The sequence below is a fragment of the Cupressus sempervirens genome, chromosome 1, assembly GCF_028749045.1.
Source record: "Cupressus sempervirens isolate cs-2001-9-10 chromosome 1, ASM2874904v1, whole genome shotgun sequence".
NCBI classification, from domain to species: domain Eukaryota; kingdom Viridiplantae; phylum Streptophyta; class Pinopsida; order Cupressales; family Cupressaceae; genus Cupressus; species Cupressus sempervirens.
Window position 1 is genome coordinate 4754328 of NC_143118.1, and position 21587 is coordinate 4775914.

Sequence of the window (21587 nt, forward strand, 5' to 3'; positions counted from 1 at the left end):
TGAGCATGCAAGCTATTACTCACTCATAGTTATGGTGTCCTGCATACACAAAGGGTTATTTGATAGTGATGGTGATAATATAAAGTTCTTCTACATCACACAGTACGACTTGTGTTTTATTATGCGACCTAGGTATTGATTTGCGAGATACATCACTTTACACAAACTTCTATATATTGCTTCATTGTTTGGAGTGTTTGGGCATTTTTGTCAGAATGGAACAACTGGTTGTATGTTTGAGAGATATGGAGGGTCGCATGCTATGGTTGAGCATGTTATTTTGTCAATTTCTCCGGATTGCATTAGGTTCAAGGATTGTTAGTAGGGACCTCACTGAGAGGCATTGGCAATATGGGTTTGTGCATCTATTTAGAGAGGTGCAATATGAATATGTTGCATGTTTTTAGAAATTGGTTTGGAATCCAGGAATCAACATGTATAATACATTCCTCCAGTGGATTCATGGTGAGATGCTACACTTTGAAGATCTTGATGTTTTGTGCATTGGTTGCACTTGGGCAATTATTGTTATAATACGATGTATCATATGTTGATTGCTATGACTCCATTTAGAGCCCTCTACAGTTATGATGCTCTATCTTTTGTTGATCTAGTGATTAGTGACAACAAGGTTCCTTTGGCACAGGATTGGGTATAGGAGAACTAGGACATCATGAGATTTCTTAGAGAGAATCTTCAGCAGGAACAGAATCAGTAGAAGGTCTATGCTAATCGATAGAGGATTGAGAGAATATTTGAGGTAGGGGATATGTTGTACCTATGACTGTAGCCTTATCGATAGAGCACCCTTAAAAGGGGTGGAGCTGAGAAGCTCAAACCTTGTTTTTATGGACCATACAGGATTATCAAGCGTGTTGGAGAGGTTGCATATGAGATTGAGTTACCATTTGGTAGTAGGATTCATAATGTGTTCCACGTGTCGAGTTTGAAAAAGGCATTGGGAAAACATATTATACCACCTCCAGATCTTGGAAGAGAGGCAATGCCAGCTGAGAAGCAATGTGATTCGAGAGTATCTGATTCGTTGGAGAGGTCTCCCTATAGAGGACGCCACTTGGGAGGTTGGGATTATTTTACAGCATCCAGCTTTGTAGTTGCTTGTGGGTAAGCATCTCTGAGAGGGGAGGATTTGTCATGTCCCCTATTTAGCTTTGTCTAGCAATGACATGAGAGTTAGCCTATTATGGAGTCTCGTAGGTTGGCAGTGGTGAGTAGGGACTCAGTCAGGGTTTTTCGTGTCCAGATTTGGTATTACAGGTAGTAGTAGATCAGTTGAGAGTAGTTCCTTGATTTTAGGAGGCAGTTCCTTGATTGTAAGAGGATATTCCTACCTTTTAGGAGGTGGTGATGTTTCTAGAGTTGAGGTTCTATGAGATCACCCCTTGGTCTCAATTTCAGGAGATTTGGGTGTGTTCCCTATTTTTTAGGAGTATCCCTAGGTTTGAGGGTGTGCCTGCCAGTTGGCGCAGGTTGTCTAGCATCAGTCACAGGGAGGTGACAAACTCAGATTCATTTTTTAGAGGTGTTTGGGGTGTTTCTTGGCTACTTGGGAAATATTTTAATATATTTAAATATTCTCCTAAGTTAGCATTTTAATAATTTAAATAAGGCTAAGTTTTTAGCCATTTTGGAGTAATAAGGAGTTTGATGGCTCCATTTGGATCGATTTTCCTATGTGTGATAGCTTGTTGGAAAGAGCTCAGTCTTTGGTATTTGATTATCACTTCCTAGGACTTATTTGATGCTTGTAGCTATTTGTCATTAATAAAGTAATGATTTCCTTCTATTTGGACGCCTTTATTGGGAAAATAATGTTATATTATAAAGTTCAAATGAAATGCACTTTAGGGTTTTTTTAGGGTTCGAATTGCCTTGGAGAGGGGATATAAGGAGAAGGCAACCTAAAGATGAGTATTTTATCATTTTGTCAACCTATTTTGGATGTCATTGCTCTAGAAGAGCATTCCTCACTTAGGACGCAAACCTTAGTGTTGAGAGCAGATTTGTTGGGACGTAACCCTCAACAAGATCAGATTTGAAGGTTCTTATGCATATAGTGTGATCACAACAAAGGATCAATTTCTAGTATTGTAGTCACACTTTGCAGGTAGTGGATTTATTGGGAAGGCGGCCACTTTGGTTCAGCGTGGCTTTTACTTATAGTAGCTCGCAAGAGGAATTTTGAAGTGTTTATTTGCAGCAGAATGGAGTTGTTTTATTGCAGCAGCTTGGGCTTTATCATTTGAACTTGTTTGGTTGTAACTGGTTCCCATCTTCAGTAGGTGTCAACCTTGTTTGAAGTATATCTGTATTGGTACTATTCTGAAATAAATCACTCTGCTGGTACAGTTTTAGAATCATTTCCAGAATAGTATGCATTGCTGCATATGATTTCTATCACTTTTATTTTATCAGTTACTGTTATTTATTCATTGGAATACATATATTCTGAAAAATACAAAAAGAAACAACCTTCTTCTACAACTTTTGTCTAGCTCTATAAGATCAAAGAAAAATCTACAGGAAAATATAATTTATATAATTAGACAAATAGTAGCAGCAGAGCAAATATCCATTTGGGATATTTCAAAGGAGATTCAGGGAAGCAAAGAAGATCTAACTACATGAGGACATCTTCAAAGAGAATCAAGAAAGGTCAAGTTCTTGGGTTCACAAAGATGCAATCAATTTCAAGTGAGACCATTAGGAAAGATTTCAAAGGATGGAGAAAACTTGAAAGATGAAGTCATAAACGTTATCACAGTCATCCTCAAGAGTAGTTGATAGTTTCAAAAAAGTTAATCAAAGTTAGAAATGTTGAGCTTTAAGAGGTATTCTCTTCATCAAAGGATTAAATAGATCTAGAAGACAAGGATGATGAGATGGCAACTAGTTTCCTCCAATCAGAAAATTTCGGATTAAGCACAAGCAATCAATTTATGCCAAGTGTCCAATTTTCTCATTGGTTGTAAAAATCATTGTAATTTTCTCATTGATCCATGATGTGGTGCCCTCGTGTAATTGGTTATAAGTTTGGCAACTTTAATTGAAGTTTGTAGGATTAAACCCTAGTCCTTGATCTTGGCCCTTCGTTCTAATGACTACTGTAAAAAGCCAATGCCTTCTCATTTGTAATTCATGATCTTAGGAGATTAGAGTAAGAACTATTTTTGTAGGAGACTGAAGTAGATTAGCTAAGGGAGAGACTTGATGAAGTTGTTGCTATAATGCTTGTCAAAGTAATTGATAATTCATCCTTGGTTTTTCATTGTAATTGCTGTAATGCTTGTCAAAGCAATTGATAATCTTCCACTTGGAGTAGGTTTCCTTTCATGTTGAACTAGTTTAGTTGAATAGAAGTTGTTGTGCATATTTATTTGCTTGACCTAAAAACAAATTCGGGCCACTAGTCCCTTGCTAATGGTAGGAGTGCTTTGTGTGGTAAGCCGATGATTGAATGCACTTAACTTCAATTGATGTTAAATCTTCAGTTTGCATCAATTTGATGGGATTGGAGAAGAAATATTGATTTGAAAAGCATTCAAGTGTTCTTTACAAGCTTGCACTAGGTGGGGGGAGTCTTACAGCTAGTAGAGTCCAAGACATTAATGATTCTTTCCATTCATAGTTAGAAGTAGAAGTAAAAGTTAAGTTTAAGTTAAAGGGGAAGTTGGAGAATCAAACTGTATTTTCATTGCACACTATGAAGCTAAATCTTTAGAAGTGCAAGAAGTTGACATTCATTGAATGAATAATGTAAGTCCCCAAGTGATTACCAACAAACCACATTATTTTGCTGAGCAAGTATCCACATTAGAAGGAACCTTGAAGTCATTTCATGATCTTACTATGCAAACTTAGCATGAGATGACCTTATCTCAAGAGAGGATTAATTGTTTGATGTTCTCCTCAAAGCATCATGCCGATAAGAGCTTGTAGTGTTGGATATAATGTTTGTGTTTTGAGAATATTGTACTCTTATGGTTTCAAGTTCTCAGCATTGGAGATTATGTGGTTGGTAATTTAAGTTTCCTGACCATCTAATTGTTTATTAGGATGGGTTTGGAGAATACTTTGCAGCTTTCTGCTATTGCGGTTCGGAGGACATGCTCAAAATGCTTGTGTGGTGTGTCAGTGTAGTTTTTAGTTAGTGGTTTTCTCCTCAAGAATAGTTATGTTGTTTTATTTCTCCAAAAGTGTGGCTTGTTGTGGTTCTTTGGCCGACTGAGTTGGTTCTTTTAGTTTGCATACAAGACACTGAGGAGTTTGCACTTTTAGTTGCACATGGTGTAGGAGAAATTCAACTTTAGGTGGTGAAAGTTGTGATGACGTTCCACTTTATGTGTGAGATCCACCTTTAGTGCATTTGTCAGTTATCATCCTCCACATATTGGACATACCTCAGTGCACAATAGAGGATGATCCACCTTTGGTCGACATGCGATTCCACCTTGTGTGGGTGATAGCTTATCATCTCTATATCATAGTCTTTTATTGCGTTGCCTATATAAGGAGACACTTGTACATTTTAGGTCAATTAAGTTTAGTTAGCTCATTCATTATTCTTGATTCAATTAATCATATTGGTGAAAATACAACTTATTCTTATCATATTATTTTCTCTCTTGTGCTATTCATCGAGGTTCTAGATCTTGGCATATTCATTCATTGCATCAAAGCAATACCTACAATTGTGAACCCTTTATTTTCCATTTTTCCTGCGCATTTGTCCTGGAAAGGTAAAATATTTGGTTATATATTTATATCAATAGTAGAAAGTCTAATAAAAATTGAATGAATTGGGAAAGAGGGCAATTATGACAGTCAATTGTAAGAGCCATTTGTTTGCCCTTCTAGTGTGAGGAAAGTTGGCTTCAGTTATAATAAATGATTTGTAAAGTTTTAACTAGTGACATTCATTTGGGATATTCAGCCCTAATCAAATATTTTAAGAGTGCCTTCTATTGATTTACCTCATCTATTCTGGCACTTAAAACTACATAGCAAGGTTGCTGCTTGTAGAAAATGCACTGGTAGCTAAGCAAGATTGCAATATTTTTACCTCCATTTGGCTGTGTAGAAGTTTCTTCCCAAAAATCCTTTATTAATGTGCTTTTCCCTCACTGTTGTGATTCTTCAGAGCTTCAGAGTGAGAGATGAGGCTGCTTGGAAGACCTTCTTTTAGTGTCTATAATTGCTTGTTGTATTTCCACTGCACAGAGAGGACTTTATTGCAATGTTGAGTTGTCTTCCGAAGGGTAAAATGAAGTCACTACTCAATTCATTTAAAATTCAACACGCATTAGGTATGAATTGAAAATTGAGGCTTGGGTTTATATTAGTCATAATGAAAATATGTTACATGTTGCATCATTTTGTTTATAATACGGTCCATTTCAATGAGAAATAAAATAAAATAAAATTGATTAAATTGTAATTAGATGCATTATCTCTTGTAAATGACACCCATCTTCATTGGGAATTTTAAAGTTGAGCTTCAAAATAAAAATTTGTTAGTAGCAAATCAATTGGAGGTTGGATGCTTAGCATCCTTTCATCAATCATCAATGTTGGGGCCGCTTATCAGCTGTGGTGGCCTTTTATTTCTATCATGTGTTTGTGAGTTTTCTTTGTAGTTGGAGATTGAGTGACACAATCAACAACAGTAGTTATTCTTTTTCACGTGTTCTATTTTTTAATGTAACCACTTAGTGTTAAATGTTGAATTGAACAAATGCAGTTAAGGAATACTGTTCATGGATCTCAAAATGGTTAGTGGTCGTCCAAAAAACCACATGAGGTGAACAGATGTGTGTGTTCCTGTTCGTGTCTATGTTTGTGATAAACTTGTGGGAAAACCATGAAAAGTTAACAAGTTGTGTCTTTCATTTGGATCAAGAACATGAGCCACAAGAGTTGGGATTACTGCAGTTGGAAGTGTTAAAGTTTGAAAGGAGGAGAATATGGGCATCAAATATTGTAAACAGCTGTACAGGAGAGCAGGTGACTGCAGAGATCCCCCTGCTGTTGTACCTTTTGGAAGTATGCTCGGTCATAGATGAGCTCATTCAAAGTGAAAATGGGTATAAGTTCTCACATGTAGGTGATCATTTGCATTAAGATCCAGATGGCAATATGCATCCCTAAAGTATGTGTAGACAACAATTCTGTGTCCAGTTCATTATTTGTATGAAATTTGTTTAGGAGGGTTTATATACTATAGGATATGGAAATCATATGTATATGTAATATGTATTCAATGGGATGAAAAAGGGATTAGACACATTATTTGAATAATATCTTCTTTTGTAATTCTGTCTCAAATCTCTGACAAACACAACATAGAACTAGAGGAAAACCAAGAGAGCACCTCATAGTTGATGTCAGCAAGCTTCTGCAGGCTTCAAGTAGCCTGCCATTCCTTAGAAAGTTCATTTTGTGCAGCAAAGAAGCTTTCATGGAATCCTCTTCAATAACAATGTTTCAACAGTCTATGCCATGGTCTTAGCTTGTTACACTTATTTCTTTTTTGTAGTTTTCTCTAGAGTGCTTTGAGACTAGTAGCCACAACTTGAGCAAGTTTTTTTTCAACTCGTCTTGGATTCTTGGAATGGTGAGGATATTCTACTCTAGCTTCTCATTTTTGGAATATGACAGAAAAAATGTTAACTTCTTGCCAAACCTCATCATCAAGTTGGTCTTTGGCTTCCTCGTCATCTTAAAGATCTCCTTACACCTTATCCTGCTTACACTGGGGATTAACTGTCTCTTTTTACATGGTCCAATCAACTTTGGGATTTTTTAAATTTGAGAGGATGCCCATGAAACAATGTGGATATTTGTCTTCTACTTCGTCAAATTTGGCTTAATCTGCTCATTGACCTTCAGACACCTGACTACAACTGGAAATTCATATGGAACTATAATCTCATCCCTAAGATTAGTTTCTTTTGGTGGGTTACGTGTTAGGAAAACATGCTCACAATTCAATTTGAAGACTAGGGCTTCTCCTTTTCCAGTTATTGCATTGAGTGAAAGAAGACGAGGAAATCATTATTCGTCTTGTAAGACTGGTGTGCCTTTGCATCTATATCAACAATCTGGCATTCTACTTCATAGATTTGAAGGATTTTATTGTATTCCCAATGAAGGATTCTAAGGAAAGACCAAAGCAATCAACGGGTCTGACCATGTGCTTCGATATGAGTTTGCAAGATCTTCGAGGAATAGAATGGTTTATGATAGAGGAATTTTATTCAATATTTCAAAAGAGCTTAGCACCATGGCTACTGATTTACCAATGGAGGAACTCAAATTGTAGAAAGTGATCAAGTTTAGGGATCACCAGCATATGGAGGTTTTAGAATGATTTAAATTTTAGAATGTCTTCAGGAAAAAAGATGCCCCCAAGCCCTAGATGGAAGTAGCTCACAGCTTCTCAAGATATTTCACTCTTACAGGTAGGCATAGAAGGATATACTTGCCACGTTCCAATTCTTATTTTCTTTTATCTTATTCTCTTCAATATTTTATGCAATTTTTGCTTCCCCAACTCTTTCCCAGGGTTGTCAACTCAGTAGAGAGACAGCTTACTCCTACTTCCTATGTCGTCTCTTCCCCTCAACTACTTCCTCCACCCTTATCCCTAGGTGCAGGGTTGACTTCTCTTTCACATTTACACACCCTGAAGTGGGTAAGCTTCCCTACACTTAATTTCGTGCTTCTAAGGTCACTATTTTGGTCCCATTGAAGATTCCTTAACAGGCGGAATTTTCTATTTTGGTTGCCATCGATACTAAGTCTTGTACCCATAGTAAAATCAACTTACTAACTAATGGGTGAGGGCAAGAGAATTTTAGAAGAGTATTACTCACTCAATCCTCTTCTCAATTCCTCTATTCCCGATGCAGATGTTTCCAACTCCATTTATATTCTTTTTATGGGTGAAAATTCATGCACTTCCAAATCTCAGAATCCTAATATAATGGTCCTTTTTAAAACATTTCCTTCCGATCACCTCTAACATTATTTACATGTACAAAATATTAATATTGTTTATATTTAGAAATATAAGTAAATGAAAAACAAAATACTTCATTATTATCATATTCAGACTCACTTTGACATATTTTTAAAAATAATCTTATCTCGACCTTCTGCCATGTTTCTTCTTCCAATTCGCAAGCTATTTTTCCTTAATAAATGTTTTTCCTTGATTCTAGACAAGTTATGGGTTTCCATCCACTAACTTGAGGGAGAAATTGAGGGTTTTATTCCTTTAATTTCTTAGTTTTTCCTTTGAGGGTTTGCGTTCTCCTCGGCTGTGATTGTTTACTTGCCCTCTTCTCATTGAAATGATGTCCGTTATATATCTTATTGCTTCATGGGACACACACCTTGGTACCCCCTTTGACTCTTGATAAATTACAATTATGATTTTAATTTGTTCATTCTTCAAATCCAATTGCAGATGTCTAAGTCTAGGCACCACCTCCACATCTCCTTTGATCTCCTGTGCAAGTAGGATAAGGTGCAAAACCCAAACTATTCTAAGTATTTCAATCTGAAAAGCCCCATTGACACACGGGATGATAGTTTAAATCTGTATATCAATATTTTGAAGTAGTTTTGATGTGAACATTAGGACTCTAGAAATAGAGTCTACAAGATTGAGGTGCTTTTAAGACAGACAAGGAGGATGCCAGAGACCATTTCAATGATAAGAATTGGCAAGAAACTAACAAATTCTCTGGTGTTCTGAGAATTCATTATGTATTGAACAAAAATATCTCCCAAGTTGTGTGCACCACCAAAAATCTTGTGTAAAATTCAGCTACTAGTCTCTATGCACATCAAAATGAACTGCAAAAAAGGAAAAGGCATATCAAGTGGGAGGGCCCTGCAAGGAGAATGGGATCTATCACCTGGAATGCTGAAACCATTGTTATCTACAATCACATCCTTTAGGCTTCTTTGTGGACCAAGTCAACTTTTTGATGAGAAGGGTAGGCTACCTCAGGCTTCCAGAAGCTTGTTGATATCATTGGAGGTGCTCCCTCGGCATTTCTCTGGGTTCTGTGATGTGTTGTTGCCGTTTCATTTCTTGTTTTCTGTTGCTATTGGTTTTTGGTGGTTTGATTATTACATAACTCATGGAACATGTTCCTATTTAATAATAGCTAATTCATTGTAAAAGGGCTCAGGTCCTTTCCAAACACTCGGTCTTTTACTATTATCAAAAACCATGGCTATTAAAACTTTAGGATTACATTTTAAAAAAAAATTGTCATGCCCTAATTTTTACAAGGCGAAAACACAATTAAATTTTATTTTTTAAGGACGATGTACATCCCATGATTATACCCTTTAACCTAGTACATACATTCTAATTGAGCGGGAACCCAACCACCAAGTATTATATTCCATTGATGCAAAAAGATACACGTAACATAAGATATTCAAATTATATATATAACTCTGTATGTATCTATAATGTTCAACATACACTTCAAGATTACGACTCTTAGATGAATGTTTTCGGCATACATGTTTAGTATTGGGTCTTCATCATGATTCACATATTTTGCGTGTGTCAATGATATAATGTGATACTTAAATCCTTACACCCAAACATTTATGACAATTATAACATTTAATTTGTTATTCAATGATTCCACTACACCGATCACATAATTTTCTAATTAATTCAACTTTAGTTACACCAATACTATTTTAAATTGTCTAACCATATCATTCCATAACTTGTATTATTTACCATGCCTTCTTACTTAGCACTATTACTAAATATTAAACTAACTTACTTATTTTAACACTATTTCTAAATTTTAATCTAACTACCATAATTCCACACTTTATAATATATAGCCAAATGCCTTAAAATTACTACCTCTAACCACTAACTATTATTAACTATACACTATAGATCATTTCAACTACCCTACACTTGCACTGTACTCTCTTTTCCCCTTACTAAGACCAACACACATTATTACCAATTTAATAATAACCCATTCAAACCATGTGCCACGTCCCCTTTGACTTCCATTTCCCTATATTTATGCGAATTACCTCCTTGACATGACTTATTTAAAACATATCAAACCCTTTTTACTTATGAATGTGTGTCCACCTATCCAAATATGGCTCCTTACGTTTTCAGCTGACCAAGGCCTTTATTAGGGTGGGCGGCTTTTGAAGTAAACCTGACTTATGTCAGGTTGGGCAGCGCCTTAAGCGCTCATGGGCTTGGAAAAGCATGTGGGGGAGTAGACGGGAACGCGGGGCCCCTTCCCTCCCATGCATATTAAATATATATATTTTTTGCTATACATATATTATGGTCTCCTACTTTCTAGTGGGATTGACTTGATTTTAATATATCTTTTTTTCCTTTTTTGATATATGTGCATTTTTTTTTTAGGCTCTAGGTTAATGGATAGACTGTCCTGTACTAATTTTTGTTTTGCTAGCTTCTTTAAGAGCAATATAAATATGACAGTTAGTCTTATATATTTATTCTTAAAAGATATTGGTAGAGAAAAATACAATATTATATTCTGATTATATTATTTTATTGTCTGCATTATTGGAAGAGATCTTTTTCTTGAGATCCCATACATTTTCCAGCAAGATAACAAGCCCCTACAGGTCTTGTTTGGCAGATAAACTTATATTGTCTAAATAACTTCACTCCTTCCCTATGGATACCTATAACTGAATTGTTATGATTTGGTCATCTCACTATAAATTTCAATGCTCATTTTATATAGTGAATTCTATAGTTGATATATATATATATACATCAACTTCTTTATTACTAACATTTTAATTTTACAAGATATAATTATATGAGAACCAATGCAACATCTACATGTATTTCCATGAACTTCAAATAATTCCAGTTGTATTGATGTTATCTCCATTATGACTACATGTTCATTATCAAATTAGAACAAAATCCACACCAATATGATCCAAGATTGAATACAATTACTTCCACATCTACATACGAGACTTGAAGAAATATGAATAACAAAATGATACCATCCTATTAAACCTTCCAATGTATATCATGGTTCAAATCTATTATCATCAATACATTTTATCCAAGTAACAAAACAACATTTTCAAAACAATGAAACTTTTACCTCATGTTTAACACAATATCAAGCAAGAAATAGGGTGGTGGGATCATCTTATCAAGATACACAATAGAAGGACCTTCACAAGAAAGATGGTTCGTAATCTCTCTATTGGCATATGTATGAAACCAATAACATCCTTTCTTAATACAAATAAATTCATTTGACAAAACAAAATGGAATAGTCCTCCATTGCAATACAAATACAATAATGTGCTTTTCTTCTATGCAAGGTAGAACTTCACAAACTCCAAATATCCAAGGCTTCAAGCAAAACCTGCAAATAAGGGACAAACTGTAGAACCATGGAGGCTCACCTCCCAACCTAGGCCTCAAGGAGGCCACCCCCACGCTAGGGGAAACAAGGCTCAACCGGGATACATTCAAACATCATCACATTAACAAGAACCAACATGAAAACCACAGTTTAATAACACATTTACAATTCCCAACCAAGGCTTGCACAATGATTCACAGATGGAATCATAAACATTGGGTGAAGGTGGGCTCTTCAAAGAGGAGATATCATAACAAAATATACACAACATAGTGCCATTGCATTTTGCCTTATCAAGGCCTTCAACTTAAAACATCTTCCCCTCATTCACATAAACCTCCTTTATTAAGATAATATCTTATACTTTCTATAATAGTCAACTACTTGTCTGTAGTCCGCCTTTCAGTCTAGATAGGAATGTTTCCTATCCTGTCTCTAGTTTTGTTTCTAATTCCGTCTTCAGTCTATGTTGTTTCTTTTAGAAACAATGTCTTTGTAATTCTTTATAAGGAACACATTTGTTCTTCTGTTAATCAATCAATCATTCGGAAATCCATTAATCTACCAACTCTTCTTGAATCTTGTAACATGGTATCAGAGCCAATTTTTGAAATTATTTTGTGATCCTTGCTTTCTAAAAACCTTGAGCTTTCAACTAGGGTTTTTTTTTGAGGTTTTTTGTCTGAGGTTTCTGTGTCTAAGATTTCGACCAGTCTGCCCTAAAAATCGTGACTTTCAAACACGTTTTTCTGCAACTCCCGTCATCTGCAAAACGTGTGGAAATCGTGGACGATTATCTGCAACAACCTGCAATCTCGACCATTTGTGGAGTTAAAACTCCAGTCTTCAGTGTGGCCTTTGCCTCTAATAGAACTCTGTAACAAAAAACGACCATTTTTATCAAGAAATCTGAAGTTTTTTCAAGCTTTTTTCAGCCAGGGCCATTTTTTTTTGAAACCCTAATTTTTGGGGTCGGAAAAATATTTTGTTTAAAGATTCTTGGTGGGTTTTTCGAGAGCTCAATTAGGTTGTCGTCCGTTTTTTCTGGGTGCCTCAATTTTTGTGTGTCGATTTTCGAGCCAGCGGATCTAGAAAACGACAATAGATTCCTTCTGGGTTTTTCGAGCTCTTTTTTGGGTCATTCTCTGATTCTTCTGGGTCTTTTGTACTTTTGCCTCGAAGAACGTGCCTTCACAGATTTTCACAGATTTTCATTGAAAAACGTGCCATGGCATCTCTGACAAATATTCTGCTCGAACATAATTCCAAATTCAATGGTCGCAATTATGGAACCTGGAAGCAGCGCATCATCGCCATCTTCGAATATCGTCGTTTGGATGAACTTGTTCTAGGCACCAAGTCTCCTCCGACCTCCGACCAAGCAGAACAGGACAAGTTTGATGATCGCAATCGAGAGGCTATTATGCTTCTCAAGTTCTCTGTTATCGATGATCAGCTACCGCAGATTCCTTCCGGCAAGTCAGCTGTAGAAATCTGGAAATATCTGAAGGAGCTGCATGAAACAACAACACAAGTTGTCGAGCTTCCTGATCAAGGCGAAGCTGCATTTTTTGCCTTCTGAATCTGTTTTTTTTTTTTGGGTTTGTTGATTTTCTCCTCAAAAATCATTTCAAGTTGTCTGTAATACGCAAGGTTGCGTGAGATTTTGGGTTTTACCGTTTTTTCCACAAAAATGAAGTTTTGTAATTGCAACTTATTTTGAGTCATAGCACTCTTCTGGCAAAGCTTCTTGGTTTCAGCATTCTGTAGATCCAGGGAGGGTCTCAATTATCACAGAATGTTCCGACATCCGTACGTTGACCATTAAGGGAGGGTATTAAGATAATATCTTATACTTTCTATAATAGTCAACTACTTGTCTGTAGTCCGCCTTTTAGTCTAGATAGGAATGTTTCCTATCACGTCTCTTTTTTCTTCAGTCCAGATAGGAATGTTTCCTATCCTGTCTCTAGTTTTGTTTTTAATTCCGTCTTCAGTCTACGTTGTTTCTTTTAGAAACAATGTCCTTGTAATTCTTTATAAGGAACACATTTGTTCCTCTGTTAATCAATCAATCATCCGGAAATCCGTTAATCTGCCAACTCTTCTTGAATCTTGTAACAAAATATTGCCAAAATAAACACATTGCCATTGCATTTTGCCTCATCAAGGCCTTCAAAACAAAACATCTCCTCCCCATTCACATAAACCTCCTTGTACCTCCCAAAATAACAAGATTCATGGCCTTAACGGAGCCCATACTCCATGATATAAACAAATCCTCTTCATGAGGTAATTCTCTCAACTACACCGATGAGCCCAACTTATGCCCTTCACCCAAGGCTTCTCTTCCCTCCCAAGGGTGAGTGAAGCCTTCACACCCAACACAACATTCAAACCACAACCACCATCCAAGAAAAAAAAACCAAATGCAAGTAGATTCAACATGCTCACTCACATACACAACACTTACAACATGCACCATATGCAAACACATAAATCCTACAAGAAACACTCTTACAATTTCCATTTCTAACTTCCATGAGATGAAAGATAACATGGCATGAAGCACTAACCTCCTTCCAAGCTATGGTTATGAAATGGTGATGAGGGTCTTTCATTCCTTGGCTCCCAAGCTTCCTCTTCCAAAACCCTAGATCTGTCTCTACAATTAGAGAGTGGGTGCCCAACCTCTAAGTTTGGCACAAGCTCTCTAAAAAGGCCTCCACTTCCATCCCCACCTATCCCTCTTACACCCTTGTACCTTCCTACCAATAGGAACTTAAGTGGTGGAATGATGAAAGAAGTCATGTGATACTCTGATTTTCGAATTGGCTTGAAAATGACTAGTTTAGAGGGTCTCCTAAGTCCCCTAGGCCAACTTATGGTTATTTTTAGACCCCCAACCTATACTACTACCATGTGGGTGACTTATTTTTAACAAAATAACACTTGGGAACCACTTTTAGACTCTCTAAGGTTCCTTTCAAATTTAATTTGAATCCCATCAAGAAGGTGACTCATCCTAACACTCTCCAAGGTGGGTGGATTTTATTTCATAATGGAATTAAGTTTAGGTTAAGTGACTTCATGCCCAAAAATCCTATATGACATGTCATTTACACATAGACAACACAAGTGTCAAATGACACACACACACACATTAAATACTTTACACATCACGATGACATGTCGCTAATTAATCATGATATTTAAACTTATAACACCCATGCTCAATCACATTACGAAATAAACACAATACAATGAGGTTTTGAATCTTCCAAAGATTCACCTTGGCTTTACCGTGTTTACATAGGTTTGAACCTTGTTTCCCTGAATAATCTCCATGGTTCAACTTTCTTGTATACTCAACTTAATGTCAGTAGCCCAATGAAATAATATAGAAATGATAAGTGCAGAATAATCCAATATCACTTAATTACATAACATATTTAGTTAACTTCCATCTAAATGTTTCCATAAAATTTTCAAAACATTGAAATATCAAGATATGTATAACAATAATTTTTCTAATCATAACAAAATTACCATTCTAAATACCATCACAATCCTTATCTATCATAGCAATGAAACACCAAAGTTAAGTTTATTAAATCATTAAAACATGTAAAATGGATCTTAGTATATATGTCACAAGTGAAAATCATTATTGTGCTGACTTGTTAACTAGTATCCTTTCAAACAGGTTAAAAATAATGACATTCCTAGCAATATCCCTTTATCACATTATGAGGGTTTGTGTGTGAGTTTCTAGGGTTAATTCCTCAAACTGTTAGAATGTTTCCTTAATTATGTCATCATACTATAAAACCAATTTCTGAATGTAACCATATGTCTTGTAGTCCTCATTATCAAATTAGATTTATTTGCATATCATAATCCTTCATCTTGAATTAATGTTTATCTACAAATCATAAATCATCATAATCAAATTAACATTTCGCATCACATCAAAAATCTAATAGTATCAGGTCATAAAACTATATCCATATGTGCTCAATCATTTCATACACAATAACAGATTCTTATGTAACATGATCAGATTAACACTCCGAACAACCTCATAATCTATTCTCTATCATAGTGATGAAATACTAAATTCATGACTATTAAGTTACAAGGCATATGAGTTGGGTTCATTTGCAAATCTAAATCTATCCTTAGGCGCTAATTTTCATTTGAACATTACAATTTGACATTCAGGTATTTATGCAATTCAGTTTCCATTAAAGCAATTGAAATAATTTAGAACGTGAAATGAAACCATTAAATATATCAAATAGGTTCTAATAAGTGCAAATCATCAAAATGCTGATAGTAAAATGGCATAACCCTTTAGTCTTGAAACTACCTCAAAACATCAAATTAAAAGCACCACAATGCAAGTATGTCATCCATACTAGGGCAAATTGTGTGAGGCCTCACAAAATTAAATTGTTAACTGTCATTTGATGTGGGACAAGTCACAAAATTTTTTAGATTTTTTTAAAATTTTCAAAGCTGACAATTTTTAACTAGTTTTAATTTTTTTGTTATTTCATATTTTTGAATGACACAGTGAAATACACTAGAATGAAAGACAATCTTTGTTCTTGTTCATGTACCTCTTAGCTGTACAATGTTCCAGATTTCTCAAGGTATTGCATGTTTTGGTGATAGATTTGTATCTTGCTATCTTCTACTGGAAAGCAATAGTACTGGTCTTCATTATAAGACAAATTACTGAGCTAAAATATCAATTTCCCATTTATGTCGGAATTACTGAGCTAAACATGCGAAATGTATTATAAAATATTCTTTGTTTGACGAGTTGTGTTTCTGCAGATTTCAAAAATCCTAATCCATGGATGCAATATCTCATGTATGTGCAGGTTCCAGATAATGGCCCGTGGAATTACAACTTCATGGGTGTCAAGCATACGGTCAGTATGAACTACAGAGTTAAGCTGCAAACTCCTCGAGACTTTTACCATGAGGATCATAGAACCACACACTTCCTGGAGTTCTGCAATCTTGAGGAAGGGGAGCATGTAGAGGGTGATATTGAAGATGCATTCAATTAGATGCTCATTTGTGTGATAGACAATGGATATGTTACACCTATCCAATTTGCATACGTCAATTGTAGAAAATCTATCAGTGTGGTACAAATATATTTAAATTGTGGGAAGTCCTAATTCCATAGCAGCATGTCCGGAAACATCAATTGTTTCTAGACTGAGGATCTTTAATGAACCTTACCAACATGTCTGGAAACATCAATTGTTTCTAGACTGAGGATCTTTAATGAACCTTACCAATCTATATTATATGTCCAAGTGATGACTGAATGCTACAGCTGTTGGTTTGTTGAAGCGCAATGGGTTTTCGCTTGCTCTTCCAAGCCTTTCATTTGCTGTTTCGAAGACTTTTAATATCCATGGCTGCATATCCTATGATGTATGTAATTAGCTGGAAAATACAGTGCTGTTCTATCTCTAACCAAAAACAGAGATTGTAATAAATTCCTCTCCTACTTCAAAGTGGATGTAATCATTTTTTATGGTGAACCACTACAATTCTTGGTGTTGTCTTTATGATTGTTTTGTTTTTAGTTTTCATAATCTATCTGTTATTCTTTAATGTGCTTTCAAATCATTAACAATGGGTATTAGAGCTCAATGGTGAAGTTGGTTGGAGATCAGTGAAGAATTTTTGGAATAATGAAGGAAGTGGATAAATGAAAGATAGGAATTCGCTGGGTAGGAATTCGGGCTATAGAAACTGCAGATGGAATTACTGCTACTTAAGTAGGATCTTTTGGATTGTTCATTTGCACTAGAAGGAAAAGCTAAGAAACCGAAGTCAATGACAGATGAAGACTGGGAGAAACTGCACAAGAAAGTGAGGGCCACAAGTTTTCTTTCCTTGTCAAGCCATATTCTTTTTAATGTCTCGGTTGAGAAGACATTGCAGGAGTTATGGGGCAAACATTCAGCCATGTATGAGATGGCTCCAACATCAAATTATCTTTATATAATGTATAAATTTTATAATTTATAAATGAAAGAAGGATTGATTTTGTCAAAACCACTTGAATATCTTTTCTTCACCCAATTGATTTTGGTGGGTATTAATTTGTATGATAAAATTAATACTATCCTGTTATCATGCTATTTACTGAGCCACTGGGAAGTAGTAATGACAGTCAGCACTTCCATGGCTTCCAAGAGCAAGTGAGGTTGCAGGCACTCTTTTTAGTGAAGACATGAGGAGGAAAATTCAAGAACCCTCATTTGATGATGCCCTGACTGTTGTCAATAGGAGAAGGCCTCAAGATAGAGGTAGAAATAATCAAAAAAAGATATTCGTAACTGCAAGAAGATCAAAGTCAAGGTAAGAATGGTGATTGTTAGTTTTGTGGCAAAGCATGTCACACTAAACAGAATTGCTGGTCATACTAAAAGGCATCAAAAAAGTAAAGGACAATGAAGCCAATACTGCATAAGACAGATAGAGGAGTTCTAGTTTTTTCTGCAAGTGACACCACACCAAATTCATGGGTGTTGGATTCCAATGCCTCTTTGTATGCTACTCCACGTCAAGAGGCTTAACCAAACTATCACAAAGGTTAGTTTTGAAGGGTAATTTTGGTGATAACAAAGCATGCGGAATAGTTGGCAAAAGTGTTATGTTGCAACTGGAAAATTACAACAAATTGCTGTTAACAAGGATGTTAAGACATATTCCTAAATGGAAAAGAAATTTGATATCCATGGTCCAACTTTATGCTCATGGGTGAACATCAATTTCCCTTCAAATGCTTGGAAGGTGGCCAAGGGAGTCTTGATTGCAAAGGGAAATGAAGAAAAGTAGTCTATATATGCTAAAGAGCCACATTGATGTGGGAGTTGCAATGACAGTTGTAGACAGTGGGAGGAAGCTTTGGCATACGAGGCATGGTAATATGAGAAAAAAGGGGACTTGAAGTTTATGCTTAGAATGGATCAGCTTCCAGGTCAGAAATTCGTTGATTTGAAGTTTTGTGAGTGTTTCCTCTATGGCAAGCAAAAGGCGGATCAACAACTTTAAGACCACTAATGACAAAAGGGCAACACCTTTGGATCTTGTACACTCAGATGGCTTCATTCCTACAAAGGTAACCTCTATTGGAGGGGCAACCTATTTGTTACTTTTCTTGATGTTGTACTATATATTTATATGCTAAATAGAAAATTAGGGGTATTTAGCAAATTAATTTTCTTAAAGCCATTGTTGAGAATCAAACTAAGCACAATATAAAATCTCTACAAATAGATAACGGGAGAGAATTTTGTTCTTCATAGTTCGATAATTTTTGTGGACTTAAAATGGTTCCTTTCGCCTCTCAAGCAAATGAGACTTAAAGTGGTTCCTTTCACCTCTCAAGAAAATGGTGCAACAGAGAGGTCGAATAGAGCAAATTTAGAGAGAACTTGTTGTGTGCTCTCTAATATAGGTTGGGCAAAGAATTTTGGGTGAAGGCATGTAATATAGAAGTTTATTTAATTAATCAATCACCTTCATCATGCTTGGATTTTAGCATTATGAAGGAGAGATAGCTAGGAAGACAAATTTCCTACAATTACCTAGAGGTGTTTGGCTTTGAGGCTTCACTCATGTCCTTAAGGAGAAGCGAACGAAATTGGATGATAAATCAAGATGACATGTCTTTGTTGATTACAATAAGGACCAATATAGGTTCAGATTGTGGGGTTCAATTGCCATAAATATTGGTCGTAGTAGAGATGTAATCTTCAATGAGAAAACATTTCTAGCCATGCAAGTACAAATAATATGCACTTGGTGATGAGAGTTTTTTGACCACCTTAACTTGCAATATAGAACACTTATTACAAGGTGAAATACCAAATATTTAATCCTCTCTTGAAAAAGGAAGTAGGTGCTAAACAATGTAGAATATAGTTGGATCAAGTAAAGTGAACCCAAGGTTTATATTGCGTACTTGCAACTTTGGTGATGGACACAACTCAGTTTTATGAAAGGGTTTGTTGGTAACCATATGGGGACTTATGTTGTTCTCTTGTGGAGGATCTATCAACTTTCTAAATGCAACAGTTATGTCAATTTGAGCTCTTCAAACTAATCTTAACAATGATTTAAATAAAAAATGCAAATGAGATACAGGTTTAGGAATGTAAGCTACTTCTAGCTCTAACTCTGCTACTGTAAGATAATATTGATGATGTGGTGGAAACTAAATCAATCATTACTTTGCCAACTTAAAAAACTACGCTAAGGAGGGTGATATCTTCTAAGGGTGCATAGATGGTTTTCAAATTACTTATGTTCATCAAAACTATGAAATCTGCAAATCAACAAATGCCAAGCAATTAAAGCGACATGCCTTCAATGAAGTTCAATTTGACCTTACATTGTTAATTGCAATCAACGAGTACCAAAAAAGTATGAACATTAAGTTTCACCATGATTCACCAACAATAATATATTTCATATAACTATTTAACCATTGAACTTCTAGTTAAACAACTTTTAACTTTAAGTGAGAAATGTGAAAAATGTGCAACAATCCAAAACATCACAAGTATTCACCATGAAACAACAATGTATTAAGAATTATTTTAGCAACAATTTCTTCATGTTTCGCCCCTTTACAAATGATTGAGAAAGCCTTATATAGAGGCTCCAAGTACAATCAATGACTCATATGCTTCAAGCTCAATGACTAAGATTAATCTAAATGACCTTGATTCAATTTTTTTTGTTGCAATTATTGCTTACAAGCATTAAATTATAACCAATAAAAAGTTACATTGCTTTTGAACACACTCATTTGAGGATGAACCAAAGAGAAAATTCAATGGAGAGAATACATTAAATGCAATCCACGTGCTGCTTGGAATAAGTTGAGTGATCTTGGACATGCCAAGTGGAATCTTTTGATTGGTTGAAGATGAGGGAGTGACACCTTTTCATGTCCATCTTGCAATTTTTGTTTAACTCTATTTCATCCCCCAAAATTTTGAAATATTCCCAGCCAAATATTCTTGAAGTTGTACTTATCATGGTATCTTGGCCTTGATCCTTCTTGAGGGCTTGAGTTTGATTTGTATCTTAGCTTTCCTTATTCCTTGAGACATTTATGTTTGCAATTCGATCATCACCTTTTCTTGAGGTTTCCAACAATTTTGGATAAACAACATTGATCATTTTATTAACACTTATTCCTTTCATATTTCTTTTTCATTTCCATTGTTTCTCCTTCGAGCCTCGCGATTATTGACTTTGTACTTGCCCTTCCATCTTCATTTTGATTTCAATGCCTTAAGGCCTTGTTGATGCTCTCATGTTTACCTTGGTGTTGAGATCATTCTTGCACATGAAGAGGTTCAAACATTCTTTGGTTTGCCATCTTCATATTGAAAGTCATCTTTTGATTGGATTTCCTCATCCATGTACCCTAAACATTGGAATGGATCTTCCTTGTCATTGAATTATTCCTTCTTCATACATTCATTTGATCATTAACCTAGACACTTTCAATCAAATTTGAAGGAAATCAATTTATGAAAACATCTTACACATGATTTACATAATTTTAACCTCATGCCTTTTACATAATTGTTTTCTAATTTTTAATCTAAATCTTCATTTAGCTTGTAGCATCTAACTTCCCATTTGTCTAGGAAACCACTTCATTTCACAACTTTATCATTTCAAATTTGTTTTGAAGTCATACTTGATCAAAATATTGAAAGAATTATGAGTCTCTTTAAGGTTTCAAGTATGTAATTTTTTGCACCTTTCAACCTATGACTGGGAAGTTGTTACCTTGTGTTTTGAACAACCCTTGGTAATTCTCTCCCATAAATAATTAGAGGAAATGGTAAATGTATAACATCTACATTTAATTCTTTTAGAATTAAATACACACCTGCTCCATAACTAGCACCTACAACAGCTCTTTGATGATATTTGCCACCTCTTTACCTGCTTCTGCAATACTTTGGATAATGTCCGCTGAAGCTAAAAAAAGAGCCTCAGTGGCCTTTTTCCTCATGCTCTGCCTAGTTCTCAATCATTTGTTAAAGATTGTTTGATTTGCA

General features: G+C 35.5%; 1 protein-coding gene across 1 annotated transcript in view; it reads left to right on the plus strand.

Moving 5' to 3' along the window:
* The window catches only part of LOC149575856 (pre-mRNA-processing-splicing factor 8A-like), a 34611-nt gene extending 17554 nt beyond the window's left edge, over positions 1-17057 (plus strand). The window contains exon 26 of the mRNA XM_089815803.1: positions 16353-17057. Within this exon, the coding sequence (XP_089671929.1) occupies positions 16353-16544 (192 nt within the window). The 3' untranslated portion in view covers positions 16545-17057. The remainder of the gene's footprint in view (positions 1-16352) is intronic.
* Positions 17058-21587: the final 4530 nt, after the last annotated feature.